This window comes from Salarias fasciatus, chromosome 10 (genome assembly GCF_902148845.1).
Source record: "Salarias fasciatus chromosome 10, fSalaFa1.1, whole genome shotgun sequence".
Lineage (NCBI taxonomy): Eukaryota > Metazoa > Chordata > Actinopteri > Blenniiformes > Blenniidae > Salarias > Salarias fasciatus.
This window is the reverse complement of record NC_043754.1, coordinates 27,703,039-27,719,110: the sequence shown is the minus strand read 5'-3', so window position 1 is coordinate 27,719,110 and position 16,072 is coordinate 27,703,039. Positions and strand designations below refer to the sequence as shown.

Sequence of the window (16,072 nt, the reverse complement as noted above, 5' to 3'; positions counted from 1 at the left end):
GCTTCTCCAGTCATCATCGGAGAGAGTGAGAGTGACGGTATTCCCAGACGATCCCAAAGGCACAGAGAACCGCCTGAACGACTGCAGTATGCTCAGTTGGGAAATCCCTTGCTGTCTATAGTCCAGTCACTCTTCCAAGGCCTCAACCTTGCCTTTGCCGATGCCCTCCAGAACCCGAGCTATGCAGATACTCCCCAAAGAACCCCAAGGCAACTTCATAGTCATATGGGTGTAATGGGACATACACACCTTTAGGAGGGGAGGGTGTAACCCAGGTTACCAGGCCTCATGAACAGTCCAGCTCACCAATTGATTTATTAGATCAATAAATTAATAAATTCATATTTTTCTTCACGTGACAAATAAGTTACAGTCCTGAATAAATAGTGAATAAATAGGATTTATGGTTAAAAAATCATAAATATGTTAAAAGATTAAAAAGATCAACACAGAGAAGTTAATTTATTTGTTAAAAAATAGTATTTTATTTCATTTCAAGTGTGTCAAAAGTGTTTTTTATTGTAAAAGATTCGGGTGACATGAGGAGATGATGTAATGGTGTAACCAATCAGACGACACCAGGGCGTACGTGCCTTTGAGCTTCCGGTTTTCTCTCTCTCTGTCTGCCGCATCGTGTTAGAGGCAGCGCTTGTTAGCTTCTGCTGCAGACTACGCCGGTTTTTTTGTCTAAAAGAGCCAGATTTCCAAGTCTAAGCCACTTTTATGGTTGGAGCAAAGAGTGGAGCCCTTCTCTTTTCATGGTAGATGAGCGGACCGTGTGTTTAACAACGGAAACGGAGGAGAACCGTGGATCCTGGACTGATGAGAGCCCTGTATTGTGCCTTGTGCCTGGAGTGTGTGTGAACTGTGAGCCTCTGGCCGGGTCTTTTTCTTTTCCTCGTCTTTTCCTTTTGTTTTAATTCCCTTCTTTGTTATGGACTCCTGTGCTGACCTTGAAGAAATCTTCTACTGGGGACTCATCTTGTGTCTGTAAGGTAACACGGGACCTCAGTGGTTGTGGCGGGCCAACCCAAGGAAAGAACCAGAGACTGAAATTTTGATAGAGACTGATTTATTTGTGGATCGTGGTTGATATTTCATTGTTGAAGAGCTGAAAAGCAGAGAAATTATTTTGTACAATTTATTTATTTTTTTTCTTCTTCTTCAACCATTCTTGTTCAATACAATTCATTTAAATACTTATCTTTGATGTGCGTGAAGTTCTTTATTCCGTCACTCATTGCAGTTTGTCAAGCCTCCCTTTCTCCTGTAGCGACCTAGAACCTTCTGATACTGGTCCAAGAGGGAATTGATACACTGATGAAAAATATCTGTATCTCCCAGTTTCTCCACTAACAGTTAGAGCTGAGGCAGGTTACACTGGCGCTGTAGCACAGACAGTCAACGTTCTCTTACAGATGAGAAGAGTTACGCCGGGAACGCACTGGACGCGGAAGCGTAGCGGAGGCGCCGCGCGCGCCGCGCGCGTCTCCGCGCCGGCGCTTGGCTGTTCGCACTGGAGGCGCCTGCGCTCTCCGCGCTGGTCACACATCGGCTGCACTCGGCTCGCTCCGTCAGCTCTCGGTTTTCACGTTTGTTCCCTGTTCCCTCTGTCTCGCTCTGCCAGTATGGATGTGTGTGTTGTGGTGACCTGTGGAGAGACATTTTCTCCTCCTGTCCTCTTTTTTTCTGCATCACGTGAATGTCTGTCGCTGTGTGTGTGTGTGTGTGTGTGTGTGTGTGTGTGTGTGTGTGTGTGTGTGTGTGTGTGTGTGTGTGTGTGTGTTTGGGTGCGTACATGCGTATGTCTGTTTGTGTGTCCATCTGTCTTGTGATTAGACCCAAGTGACAAATTATAGACGGACGAGCAACACCGCCCGTAACTAATCGTCATTTAATTTGTTATATTTTGAAAATTGACCGGATTCTCTTGCCTTTTCTGTTTCCGACTTCCTGTCTGGTCCGATCTGCTTGATCCAGCTTGACATATGGCGCTCCCTGCGCTCGCGGCTCGCGTGAAAAATAGAACGAAGCGGAGCGGGCGCGCTGCAGAGCGCGAGCCGCATCTCCCGCTCTCCCGCATCTCCCAGTGCGTTCGGGCCGTTACGGCCCGAACGCACTGGACGCGGAAGCGCCGCGCGCGGTAGCGCCGCGCACGGCGCTTCTGATCGCCTCCCATGTTAACCTATCTGACCGGCCGCACCGAACGCGCAGTGGAGCGCCGCGCGCGCCGCGGCTCGCGCTCTGCAGCGCGCCCGCTCCGCTTCGTTCTATTTTTCACGCGAGCCGCGAGCGCAGGGAGCGCCATATGTCAAGCTGGATCAAGCAGATCGGACCAGACAGGAAGTCGGAAACAGAAAAGGCAAGAGAATCCGGTCAATTTTCAAAATATAACAAATTAAATGACGATTAGTTACGGGCGGTGTTGCTCGTCCGTCTATAATTTGTCACTTGGGTCTAATCACAAGACAGATGGACACACAAACAGACATACGCATGTACGCACCCAAACACACACACACACACACACACACACACACACACACACACACACACACACACACACACAGCGACAGACATTCACGTGATGCAGAAAAAAAGAGGACAGGAGGAGAAAATGTCTCTCCACAGGTCACCACAACACACACATCCATACTGGCAGAGCGAGACAGAGGGAACAGGGAACAAACGTGAAAACCGAGAGCTGACGGAGCGAGCCGAGTGCAGCCGATGTGTGACCAGCGCGGAGAGCGCAGGCGCCTCCAGTGCGAACAGCCAAGCGCCGGCGCGGAGACGCGCGCGCCTCCGCTACGCTTCCGCGTCCAGTGCGTTCCCGGCGTTAGAAGAGTCCGCAGCCGGGCGGGAGAGCGCTCGCTCTCCGCCGCCGGTCGGATCTCTCCCGGCGCCACGAGAGTCCCACACCGCGGCGCTTTAACGGTGAAACGCGGTCCGTTCCTCACCTTCTGCCATGATGCACTCGGCCGAATTATCAGAAAAATAAAAAGGAAAAGGCTGATATAAGGTACGAAATGAAATAAGAGCGCACATATGATAAAAGTGAAAATGAAACTTAAATCGCGTGTTTTGTCAGTGTTAACTTTGATCTGTGTGGGGTTTGAACGCATTTAAATGTGATCTATGTGGGATATTTTTTTCTCCAGTTTTCCTTTTATTTCAATGCAGTGCCCATGCAAGTCTTCTTTTTAAAATTACCTCAGTAATAACTATATTGCCTACACAGTTAAATGCTGACATTTCGGCATTCAATAAAACATCCAAATTTTTGAAAAATGTGTAATTGTGTTTCTTTACACAGAAAAAAATGGATTAAAATCGTTATTTGGATTTCAAGAAAAAAAAAATCGAGATTTAATTTTTTGGCCATATTGCCCAGCATGGCAGTAAAGACTGGTTCTGCTACACGTCTGGTTCCTCATGGTTCCTCACTCTGGAGCTGTCTTCCTGTTCTCACCCCACTAACAGTTTACTTCTGGACACCCTTGAGTCACCGCTGCCATTACTGATGGACTGTAGACCATGATATGATGGCAGCTTCTCAGAGGGACTGAGACTTGATCTCCGACCTGGAATTCAGGGACAAAAGAAGTGTTTTTTCTGGACGGGTTCGGCATGAACTCCTCAGACAGTGCAGAGGAGTCTGTGGGGGACAGGAAAAGAGACTGGCTGAGGACTTGACCCTGGTGCTGGAGCAGCTGCAGCTCTTATCCCGCGGTCTGAAGGCATTGTGGGACGTAGAGACGCTGAACTGTGCCTTTGTCCTGCAGAGCCTTGGACGACATCCTGGAGAGCATCAAGGAGCTGCAGTACTACCGAGCCGCCGTCTTCAGGACGCCCACTCGGCTTCCCCCTCGTGAATGAACGGCTGCTTCCCACGGCTGCCGACTCCGGCTGGAGTTTGTCTTCATGTTCGATTGTTTGACCAAAGATATTTCCCAGAGTTCTGTTCTGTCTTCGTTCGAGATCGATGTGTTTCCTTTGTTCTGCAAGTGAATCCAAATAAAGTCATTGGTCCCACAGACTCTGTGTGTGTGTGTGTGTGCGTGTGTGTGCGTGTGCGCGTGTGCGTGTGCGTGTGCGTGTGTGTGTGTGTGTCCCGTGATGGGCTGGACTCTCCACAGTTCTCTGAACTTCATGCTGTTGCGGAGTCCTCCAGCCCCGCCCATCAACACACACATTTGTCATCACTTATCTTCACATGTATGTTTTTGGTCTGTGGGAGGAGACTTACCCAGAGAGACCCTGGTGAGGGTCTGAACCCGGACCTTCTGGCGAGGGTCTGAACCCGGACCTTCTGGCGAGGGTCTGAACCCGGACCTTCTGGCGAGGGTCTGAACCCGGACCTTCTGGCGAGGGTCTGAACCCGGACCTTCTTGTTGTGACCCGAGTGTTTAAGCTGCTTCATTGTGTGCTCGGATTGTTTGCTGTTGAAGGAGACTGACGGTGGTGTCTCCTGTCTCCTGTGGACCATGTCCTAGAATCAAGGCGTCAGTTTTGTCCCCTGTGCAGACAGAAGGAGATGGAAAGTTTCATTAAATCGCTGAATGTTCTGATCGTACTGAAGAAACTTGCTCTGAATGAGTCAAAGTTAATGGAGGTGTTCCAGCTCGGTGTGGACTGTCCTCTCTGGACATGCTGAGGCTCTGTGGGGCGTGGACCCCCATCACCTGCAGGGGGCGCTCTGCCAGCAGCTGCAGCGCTCTCACCTCGGTTCAGCCTGCTTTCTCACTGTGCAGAGACACTCAGAGGACGGGACGGGACGGGACGGGACCGGAGCGGACCGGACCGCACCGGACGGGACATCCGACGTGTGGAGCAGGGTGGTGCTGAAACAGAGCTGCTGCTGGACGAGCTGCGGCGTCCTGGAGACCTCCTGCTGTCCTGTTCTCCTGCGCCTCCTGCTCCTCCTGCTCCTCCGGGTCCTCCGGGTTCTCCGGATCCTCCGGGTTCTCCGGGTTCTCCGGATCCTCCGGGTTCTCCGGGTCCTCCGGATCCAGCCTCATATTTCTTGCTCTGTTTTCCTTCTCTGGATGTCGGAATGTCTGCTGCTGGTCTCCTGCTGCTGCTGACAGGTAAGTTCACTGCGTGGCGTGCGTGCGTGTGACAGTGGTGTGTGTGTGTGTGTGTGTACGCGTTTTTCTATCCTTGTGGGGACCAAATGTCCCCACAAGGATAGAAAAACCAGCCCGATGTGCCTTGTGGGACCTTCTTCTGGTCCGAATGAGGGAAACAGTGTTTTCCTGACCATGTTGTTGTTACTGAAAAAAATAAAAGGTCAAAAACATTTCTTTAGGTCTTTAGGCTCTCTTTAGGCTGTGTGGTGGTCTGGGTCAGGGTTAGGGTCCGGGTCAGGGGCTAGGAAAGGCATTATGTCAATGAGTGTCCTCACAAGGATAGAAATACAACCTGTGTGTGTGTGTGTGTGTGTGTGTGTGTGTGTGTGTGTGTGTGTGTGTGTGTGTGTGTGTGTGCCTGCAGTCCAGCTGCTTGATGAAGAGCTGCGGTTCAGAGAGGTCTGTCTCACTGTCTCATGGCCGTGCTGTCCACCAGCTCCAGCACCATGATTCACTGCCACACCAACAAGTCTTCCAGGGAGGACAGTCTCTCACACACACTCCTGTCAGTCCCAAAGGGAACACTCAACACATGAATCTCCCAGGGTGCAACACTTCCCTCGTGACTCCTCCTTCCCTCAACATAGACTAAATTATTTATTTTTATTTATTTAACCAGGAAAGTCCCATTGAGATTAAAAACCTCTTTTTCAAGGGAGTCCCGGGGAAATGAAGGCAATGTTAAAAGAAAAGCCCAGGTGTGAAAAGGTGTTATGTGAGGAGGCCAAACTGCAACATGTATATTTTCCTTACTTTATACTTAATAGTCAGAAAAGAATCAATAAATAAAATAAGATAAATAATAAAACCAGTGGTCATGAAGTTCAGTGATGGAAACTGCAGCGACGGAGAGGAAACCATTACTGCTGGTGGTGAGAATAATAATCATCCTTCGTCCATATCCACTGAGAGCAGAGTTCAGAGTTCAGCTGTGGGCTGAGGCCTGCATGGTGACTGCTGAAGTTAGCAGCTTTTGAATGGAATTAGAAGTCTTTCCAAAGAACCTAACATGACATTGAAAACTCACTGATTAGCAGGAGTTATGATGAATTGAATGTCATCTTCAAATTACAGTATATTTTTACACATAAATACAGCTGCATAGATCTGTGTCACAGACCAGGCTGCTGCTCATACAGCGTTACCCTCAGTGTGTGAACACATGATGGAGTCACCAGCCACGCTGGCTCCAAGCACACATTAACTTCAGTGCGTTTTCACCTCGTCAACAAGCCTGTCCTGGAAGTACGATCAGCAAGTGTGTTTTCGCCGAGTAGACAGGAACACAGGAACGGCCCAGCTCTTCCTCCAAAGACTCCGAGGCGTCCTGTGGTAACTACCTGGATATCAGGTAACCGATTTCATTCCATGGCTTTACTGGTTGATGGTCCAAGGATTCATTAGATATTCTGTCAACAGATTGACAGATTGCCTTGCTTCCAACAACACAGGCTTCTTCGCCCATCACACCAAACACAACACACACCGAGCTGAATGACTGGGTATGGGCTTCCATTTGCTTCAAAACTAGTAGGGATGGTCGAGCACCGATACCAGGTATCGGTATGCGGCCAGTACTGGCCTTATTTCAAAGTATCGAGTACTTTTGAAGGCTACTGATACCAGCCGCCGATACTCAAGGCAAGACAATCCCAGGCGTCGTGAGCCCTCCTCACCGGAAGAATGAATCCGTGAGAACGGCTGCTCGTCTCACCAAAACTTTGCCGCTGTGGAAATTCTTTTGTATAGGCACAAACGAGCCAAGCTTTGCAGAATGCAGACTCTGCAGCGCAAAAATAGCTAGAGGAGGTGCGCCATCTTGTTCATTTAACTAGGAGGGGCCATACAAGACATAATTCATTCTGGCCATCTCACACACACATATTCTGCTTTCACATACATGCCCCGACACACATAATTTTCCACTATACTTACTCGCACACACATACATTCTTCTCTTGCATACATACATTCTTCTTTTACACACACATATGTTCTTTGTACACATACACATAAGCCTATTTATTTAGGTGAATGTATGCATGTGAAAGGAGAATATATGTTTGTGTAAGCTTGACAAAATTATGTGTGTGCAAGGAGAATATGTGTGTGTGCAAGTAGAATATACTATATGTGTGTATAAGCATGAGAATATATGTATGTGAGAGGGCCAGGATGAATTATGTCTCACATTTAACACTAGAATTGTGTTGAAACACTTCGGGGTGAAGCGTCGGTGTGGAATATCACAGTTCAACTTCTTTATGTAAATCAAAACCTGGGAGATTTCAGAGACTTAAATTCTGTTTTAAGCTGGTCTATACAGCATTTTATTTTGAAAGGGAACCCAACAATGTCAAAAAAGAAATTCGTTCTGTGTGTTTGAGTCCCAATCAATACGTTCTGGTGAGAAATCAGTCACTGCACACAGCAAATTCAGCAGAGTTCAGTAACCCATGAGTGTTAAAGAGTGGACTTAAATACACACTTTGATGTGTTAAATGTAAGTGCTGAAATATGACGTTTAAAGTGTATGCTCTGAATTATCTTTGAATTGCCACTGCATAGAGTTACAGTTTTTTTCAATTGCTAAACATGTTTTTCAAAACTGCACTCAAAACTCCAAACATCACACAGAAATCGCTAAACCTTTACATCCCCTCGCAAAACAACTCTGCCTTCAAATCTCTTAACATCTTCACAAAATGGAACTCGTGTTTTCATTTGGTAAACACAGCCATTTTTTCACATGACACACACACACCATTCACTGAAGGAGAATGTGGCTCTCAGAGAGGCAGACCTCCGCCACAGCTCCAGTCAGTCACCAGCAACAGTAAGAACACCAGATATACTAAAAAAACATTGTATTTCTCCCCAACACAAACAACGTCTGGGAGAAAGCTGTTTGCTGCTTGTTCATATCTCAGTGTTTCCTCACAGTGACTGACGCTCCGGAACCCCCCTGTTTTTGTCTGTTCTGGATCCTGGTGTCCGGAACACTTCCTGATCTGGATCAGCAGCTGATCTCTCTTCATTGAAGAACTGACACTGTAACTTTTTGCTAAGCCCCCGTGTCATTTATTGACAGTAGCTCAGTTGGTAGAGCAGGTCGTCTTATAACCGGAAGGTTGGCGGTTCGATCCCTGCTCCTGCAGGTGTAAAACTGTCGTTGTGTCCTTGGGCAAGACACTTCACCCACCTTGCCTAAGTGTGAGAGTGAATGGTTGGTGGTGGTCGGAGGGGCCGATGGTGCAGATTGGCAGCCTTGCTTCCGTCAGTCTGCCCCAGGACAGCTGTGGCTGCAGCAGTAGCTCACCACCACCCAGTATGGAGAGAACGGGTTGATGTGATATTGCAGTGTGAAGCGCTTTGGGCTCTGTCCAGCAGGGTGAAAAGCGCTATACAGGTGTAGTTCATTTACCATTTGTTGTTGAGTTATGCCCAACTATGTAAAAGACTCCCTATCTCTCAATGATAAAGAATCCTTTAAAAAAAATTCCTGGATCCAGACAGTGATCCGGATCATCACCAAAATGTAATGGATTCTAAGCTAGCCCAGGACCCCCCTTTCCACTAAGTTTCATTGCAATCCGTCCACAACTTTTTCCATAATGTTGCTAACAAACCAACAAACCAACGTGATTACATAACCTCCTTGGCGGAGGTAATAAACACAACTAAGCTTTTGGCTGAACACTACCAAGCACGTACAGAACACTGCAGAGCAAAGCTGAAAACACAGTTATAGAAATGGAACACACTGAATTAATGACAATGTCCCCTTCGACAGACAAACAAAACATCTCAAATTTTCAGACAAAAATATATTTTTAAATGTTTCCCCCCACCCTCCCATTCAAGCATTAGCATCACGGGGCATCATGCCTCCGGTTTCTGTCTGGCCAGAGGGCCTCATCATCGCAGGCGACGTCCTCAGCGAGGTCCAAGCAGCGCTGGAAGAACCGCGTGGAGCCGCATGAAGCCCTGACAGGCCTCAAAGCAGGGCCGGCTGTGGTACGGGTGAACTCGGCGACTCGGGCGCAGTGTACGGGGATGCCGTACACGTGGGCGCCGTGCACATGGGTGCCCCCCCACCACCACTGCTCCGGCGGTGTACGTGTCAGCCATTGACATCAGAGTGTAGACAAGGAAAGTTAGAGTTCTAATATGATAAGGAAATCTAAAGTAGTAACAAAATGAGCCCAGTGATTGGGGGCAGAAGTAAAGGTTGTGAAAATTGTGCTTCATTTTTGCTTTTTGTGTTTTAGCAATTGAAAAAAAAACTACACACTGTTCAGCACAAAGGAGTGTTAATGGAACGCTGCAGTGTCGGCGTTAGTGGCCAGTGTTGATTTCACCGCTGAGTTAATTCACTGCAGCGCAGGAAGTTACCACACTGACATTTCTACAATCTAATTTGCAACTGATTGAGCTTGTTTGCACTGATGAATGCTTTATGTTCGAGCTGAAGACTGCCTTCTAATATAAAGCAGCAGAATTTTAATGATGCAAGTCAACACATGATTAATTACCATGAACTATAGAAATCCTGTGATCAGTTGTAATTTTAAAAATGAACATTTCTACAGTCCTAATTATCAATCAGAGAAACAATCATAGAAACACCGAGGGGTGGGCGATATGGCAAAAATATCATATCATGATTTTTAAAAATAAAATCACGATCACGATTTTATAATGATTCTTTTTTATATTGATTTTTCTAGGCTAATTTGCAAGTTTGACCATTTTTTTCCCAATGTTCAACATATAAAATGTATAAAATGTATGTAAACTTGTAATGCAGATTTTTTTTTGTTATGTGAATGTAAAATCTGCTCACTCTGTCGTGCCTCTGCCTCCGCTTGGAAAGTCCGCCCACAGTCTCATACACCTCAGACCATCATACAAACCATCTGTGATGAGACTGCTGCAGTCAGGAGGTCTTTTAGGCAGTGGACCCCCGAAGCAACCGGCAGGCTGAGGGACTGCTTTGAATCCACAGACTGGAATCTGCTTGTGGGTTCAGACATGGACAATGACATGGATGAGAGTGTGGTCTGTTTCAGTGGTCTGTGTGCAGAAGTATTCAGATTACACTGCAGTTGTCGCATGTGTGAAGGGTCGGGATGAAAAAGAGTCCAGGGAGCTCATCGCGGGATTCACCACCTGGAGCAGGGACAATGGTCTCATTCTGAACACCTCTAAGATGAAGGAGATGATCATTGACTTTGGCAGGAAGCCTCTCATCAACCTGTCATCATCGACGGAGAGAGTATTGAGGTTGTTCACACCTAAAATACTTGGGTGTGCACCTTGACCACAGACTGGACTGGTCAGAGCAGCTCGGGTTCTGGATAAGAGAGGACAGAGCAGGCTGTTTCTCCTGAGGAGACTTAAATCCTCTGACCTGTGTGGTGACATGCTGCACATTTTCTACAGTCTGTTGCTACAGCTGCTGTTTTCTTTGGGGTTGTCTGTTGTGGTGGCAGCATGACAAAAAGAGACAGCAGTCGGCTGGACAGACTGATCAGGAGGTGTGCATCTGTGATGGGAGGAAGGTGGACTCTTGGAGCAGTCCTGGAGAGGAGGATGAGGCTCTAATGCAGAGTATCTGGAGGAACCCCAAACATCCACTGCAGGACAGTGGCAGCTCAGAAGAGTGACCGGAGTAACAGGCTGCTGTCACTGCTGCAGAACTGAGGCTTCCAGAGGTCGTTCTACCCTCAGCAGTCAGGCTGTTGGACAGATGTGCCTGAGTGGAACCGAGTACAGTATGAGCACTTTATTACTATTGATAGTAACTTTTTATTTATTGTACTGTTCTTATTTATTTCCGTGCGAATGATTTATGTGTTTGCTGCTGGACACCTGAATTTCTCTCTTGGACGATTAATGAACTTTTTATCTATCCATCTATCTATCTATCTATCTATCTATCTATCTATCTATCTATCTATCTATCTATTTATCTATCTATCTATCTAAAGCCCTAAAAGAAAGAAAAAAAAAAAGAAAATTTAAGCCAAAGAAACAGGTTTTAATTTTAAATAGTACACTTTTTTTATGAAGATGTGCAATGAACACCAACATAAAAAGTAATAAACAACAATAGAGTGCACTTAAGTAACAGAAAAACTGAACACACCAAATAGTATAGCTTATCAAAAAGAGTCAATAAAAATGCAAACTCAACTGGTTGCCTCTTCAAGTGCAACAATTTACGACAAAAACGACTAAACTTGAATGTCTGTAACCTGAGCTGCTTGAGAACAATTTTTGTTCAGACATCTTAGAGCTTTTATCTCTGTTTAAAAAGGAACTCGTTTACAGACGGCCAAAGTGCTTCACACAGTGCAATCGATAAAAATAGACTTAAAAAGTGCGTAAAAGTCAAAATTCATAAAAACAATCAATAAGACACATCTTGATCAAAACACAAGAACAAATTAAAGCCGCGCGCGGCGATGAAAGCCATCGCCGTTAGTGCTTCAGTCCCTGCTATTGCCGTCGACGTCTCGCGCTCGCTAAATTGCCGTTAATGAAAAAGATTGGTAAAAGTAATTTTTTAAATTGCATTGTAATCTTTGAACTCTCCCATAGGTGGCGCTGTAGCATCTATCACAGTCATTCATACATCAATATAATCAGCATCATGTTGTGTATGATTGATCAAAATTTCAAGACAGTCAGAAAAAGTATGTGCTCGTAAGAAATGTTTATGTATTTTTCGGGGGGGTCTTGGCGCCCCCGCTGGCCAACGGTTATAAATGCATCAAAGTGGTAATATAATTTTCTGCTTGTCTTCAGGCATAGAATTTTCCTGCACAGTTTGGTTACTGTGGAAGAATGTTAATGTTTCAGGTCTATGGTAGGGGGCGCTATAGAGTGGAGTTGTATTAAACTTTATAATGCATTACATGAGGACCGTTATGACACAGAACTGACTGTAATCTGAGTGTTCTGGGACAATGCCTGAGCTCCTGAGGGGCTGTCCAAATAACAGGAAATGAAGGCGTTTTTCGACGGCATGTTGTGAGGAGACCGAGTGACGTATCAAAAAAAGCTGGCTGATTATTGAAAGTCAACGTGTCCAGATGCAGCGTGCTGAGTTTGGGCTCATTTGGAAGAAAGGAAGTAAGAGTTCAGTTCATTTGAAAAATGAAAAGCGAAATGGCGGCGAATTTTGTATCCAAGATGGCCGCCTTCCTGTTGGTCCCGCAGATTTGAGTCAAGAGAGTTTTCTGTTTGTCCCCTCATGCTCTGTCACTGCTGTGAATTTTGTGTTCCTACGTCAAAATATGCCCTCTCTGTGGGACATAGACCTTTTTCACACTTCCTGGTTTTTTAGCCGGAAATACGCCATCAGTGAGTGACTTTGCTTCCGGTAGCGCTGCCACAAGCTAAAAACGAACGATGCTGTAGCGTACCTGGTTGCTTTTATAATGGGCTGAAGCAGCCTCATCTTAATTTTCACTCGTTTCCAAAGAACGGAGAGGTCAGACAGAAGTGGGTTCAGGCCATTAGGCGGGGAGGGCCCAGATTCGTTAATAACGAGGGGAGCAGCACGTCTGCAGCCGACATGTCACTCCGGCGGCTACGTCCAGGAGCTAAGTGTTAGCCGCCTTAAAACTGATGCTGTTCCAGGTCTCTTCAGCTGGAATGAGTTCACACCGCTTCCTACCAGGAGTCGGTGTCGGCCGCTGCTCCACACGGCCGTCTGAGGAGCGTCTGTCCAGGAACCGGAGAGCAAACAGAGAGAAACTGCAGCGATGGAGGATAAACTGGAGCGTGCTGCGACCCGCCTCCTGCAGGTGAGACACTCCGTCTGTTGTAAACAACGGATTACATACACATTTTATTTTTCTTATATATATATAAATGTGTGTGTGTGTGTGTGTGTGTGTGTGTGTGTGTGTGTCAACAGGGTCTATTATTTTAATAAATTGTATAAAGACCAGAATTAATCTCTCTTCTGAATCACCACAGGTGTTCTGGATGAGGAGGCAGATCACATCAGAGACCTGGAAGCCAAACTGCAGAGTGTTTCCCTGCCGTCTTCAGTCGAATTGATGTATAAATAAAGTTTGATTGATTTACATGTAACACATTCTTTGTTACTGTTCCTTTGTGGGGAGAGGATTTGAATTTAGCCGTGCAACCACATCTGAAAAAGTGAAATCATACACACTGCAACAAGCACAATTAATTCAACTGAGGCTTAAGATATTTTATCAATAAGCAATCCATTCATTAGATTTAAACACATACAGTGCAATACAGGCCAAGGCCATGTTCTGAACAATTCATTTAACGAATGAAATATCAAATGAGCTGTGTAACTAATCACCATGTGTGCATTTACAAGAATGTACAATGTTAGATCACTACAAGTATCAATACAGTAAAATAATCAATGTGATAAAATATCAAAACAATCATGTTACAGCAGTGCAGCAAATATTTATAACAGACAACAGAAGTATAAGTTAGAGAGGGAATCCTGAGACCAAGGAGGAGGAAGAACTGGGAGTTCAGGAGCCGAGTGGTGCTGGATCAGATCACTGGATGTTTCAGGTGGATAAAGGTAAGGCATGGGGCATCCAGGTGGGACAGGGCCATGGAACCTGCTCTATTTCAGACAAGCCATCCAGCACAGGAGCACTGAGAGGCTGGGGTTGTTCCTCACACAGCCTGGGTCCAGCCGCCATCAAGTCAGGGTCAGGAAACCGTCCTAAAAAAAAAAAAAAAAGAAAAAAATTACATAAAGCCTCTATTTATTTGTGCTTCTGTTTTGGGAAAATGTAGTTACAGTAGTTACACCTGGCCATCATTACACAAAGGCATTAGCATTTAGCTGTCGCAACAGTGAAATGTTGAATATTATTACCTGCAGATGCCTGGTACAGTGTGGACTGAAGACCACTCTCACCAGCTGCTGTTGGCTTTCACACCACATCACTCACAGGTTCTGGATGAATTCCCTGAAACCAACGGAGAAGTATGTTCATTTTTGCAGAGAATTGTAGTAATACACAGTCTGTGTGTTGTTTTTTGTATTAATTTCAGGACAAACAAAAAAGACAACATACGGTAAACAGAGTAAATAAGCGACCTTATTAAACACCACCTGAGTCCTCGCTCTGTGCCGCTGCTGTAGCTCATGCAGGCCAGAGATGGAGGACAGTCTGCAGGCCAGACTGTGTGGAATGCGCTGTCTGATGAAGCAGGGCCACAGCGTGGTTGAAAAACCCTCTTCCTGCTGCACAGCCACAGGAAAACGCCATCAGACGCCCACTGTCAACAGCAAGCGTCATCTGTACAGAAATGGATCAGAATGATGAACAAGACATCATGGAGATACGTCACTGTCAGTGGTCAGAGATGGTAACAGCTGATGGCAAGGGGCTCTGTAGAGCACCACCACCACCCTTTTTTTCCCAAAATAACGAACTTTTACAATATATTTTCACACACACACACACAGACACGACTTTATTCAGTACAATAGAAACACACCACACACAGCTGGTTTGGTTGAGTGGGGATGCTCTCCTCTGGCCACAGGTCTGTTATAGAAACAGATAACAGCAGTAGAGACTTATCACCTATGGAATGAAGTGAAATAAAAGGACAAAGAAAAAGAGCGGAGTCGAGGCTCCTGTATAAGATAAGGCTGGGATGGACGGCCCGTCAGCAGAGAGCTGCAGCAGCAGCTGCAACGGCAGGAACTTCTGCTCTCTGTGGTCAAACCTCTGGTTTGAGGCTCCTCGCTTTTCCTTGCCCTCACTGTCACATGGCCATTTAATGCATCTGATACTATGATGACGATAAGACACGCACTAAAACACGTTAGCTGGGAGCTAACGCTGTTAGCTGTTGGGCTAATCAATGATAGCATTTGTCTAATATCATATCTGAAAGACGTTCTCTGAAACAGCCAGAAAGAGAACAGACGGTTGTCGTCATGCTGCAAATGAAACTTAAATGTTCGGATACGGTTATCAGGATCTACACATGAAAAAGTATGTCTAAGTACAGTCGCTAGGGTTCAGTAGCACCTAGGCTAACATGCTAACTCTCTACTTACCTTCGTGTTTTTCTATGAAGTTTTCGTGGAAAAATGTGTATCCTTTCTTCATCTTTGACTTTTTTGTCACTGACTTCTCTTCCACCATCCTCTCCACATCAGCGAAGGAAATGCTGGTTAAATGTTGGAGACATGGACTGAAAACACGATCCATCTCGGAGAAAATGAATGGACTTGGCGCTGGACCGGAAGAAAAGTTACCCACTGACTGCGTATTTGCGGTTTTTGTGAAAAAGGTCTATAGGGGTCTGATTGTAGGCGGCGCTGTTGAGCCAGTGTTGATCTGTCACTGTGGAGGTATAAATTGTATCGAATTTTTCACCAGGCTGGTCGCATAGATACCAAAAAACCCCACATTCAGCCGTGTTCAGGGGGTCAAAAATGCATTCTCGTGGGACAAAGAATAATACAGAAGAAACTGAGCAAGAACAATACCCATCGCCGTTACACTACGTGTTACAGCGACGGCTAACTAAAAGCAAACTAAAACCTAGAGGCCAGCGAGAAGAGGTACGTCTTCAGCGGGGGGGGGTTCAACCTCAACCTCGGGACAACAAGAAGGCGCTGGTCAGCCGACTGTAATGCTCTGGACGGGGTGAAGGGGAGAAGGTCAGCCAGGTACGGAGGACAAAGTGGTGAAGGGATTTAAAAACTGTTGGGAGGATTTTTCAAATCAATGCAGTAGCAGATGGGGAGCCAGTGGAGGGAAGCGAGGACCGGGGTGATGTGAGCGTGTTTTCTGGTGGAGGTGAGGAGTCAAGCGGCAGAGTTCTGGACGAGCTGCAGGCGGTGGAGTTGGGTTTTTCCGATGCCGGTGTACAGACTATTGCAGTAATCCAGGTGGGAA

General features: G+C 46.2%; 2 protein-coding genes across 2 annotated transcripts in view; both read left to right on the top strand.

Moving 5' to 3' along the window:
• Positions 1–4,039, top strand: part of smfn (small fragment nuclease) — a 30,851-nt gene extending 26,812 nt beyond the window's left edge. Inside the window, exon 7 of the mRNA XM_030101727.1 lies at positions 3,786–4,039. Coding sequence (XP_029957587.1) covers positions 3,786–3,879 — 94 coding nt within the window. The 3' untranslated portion in view covers positions 3,880–4,039. The remainder of the gene's footprint in view (positions 1–3,785) is intronic.
• Positions 4,040–4,786: 747 nt separating this feature from the next.
• The window catches only part of clmpa (CXADR like membrane protein a), an 88,575-nt gene continuing 77,289 nt past the window's right edge, over positions 4,787–16,072 (top strand). The window contains 1 exon segment of the mRNA XM_030101071.1: positions 4,787–5,090. Within this exon segment, the coding sequence (XP_029956931.1) occupies positions 5,057–5,090 (34 nt within the window). The 5' untranslated portion in view covers positions 4,787–5,056.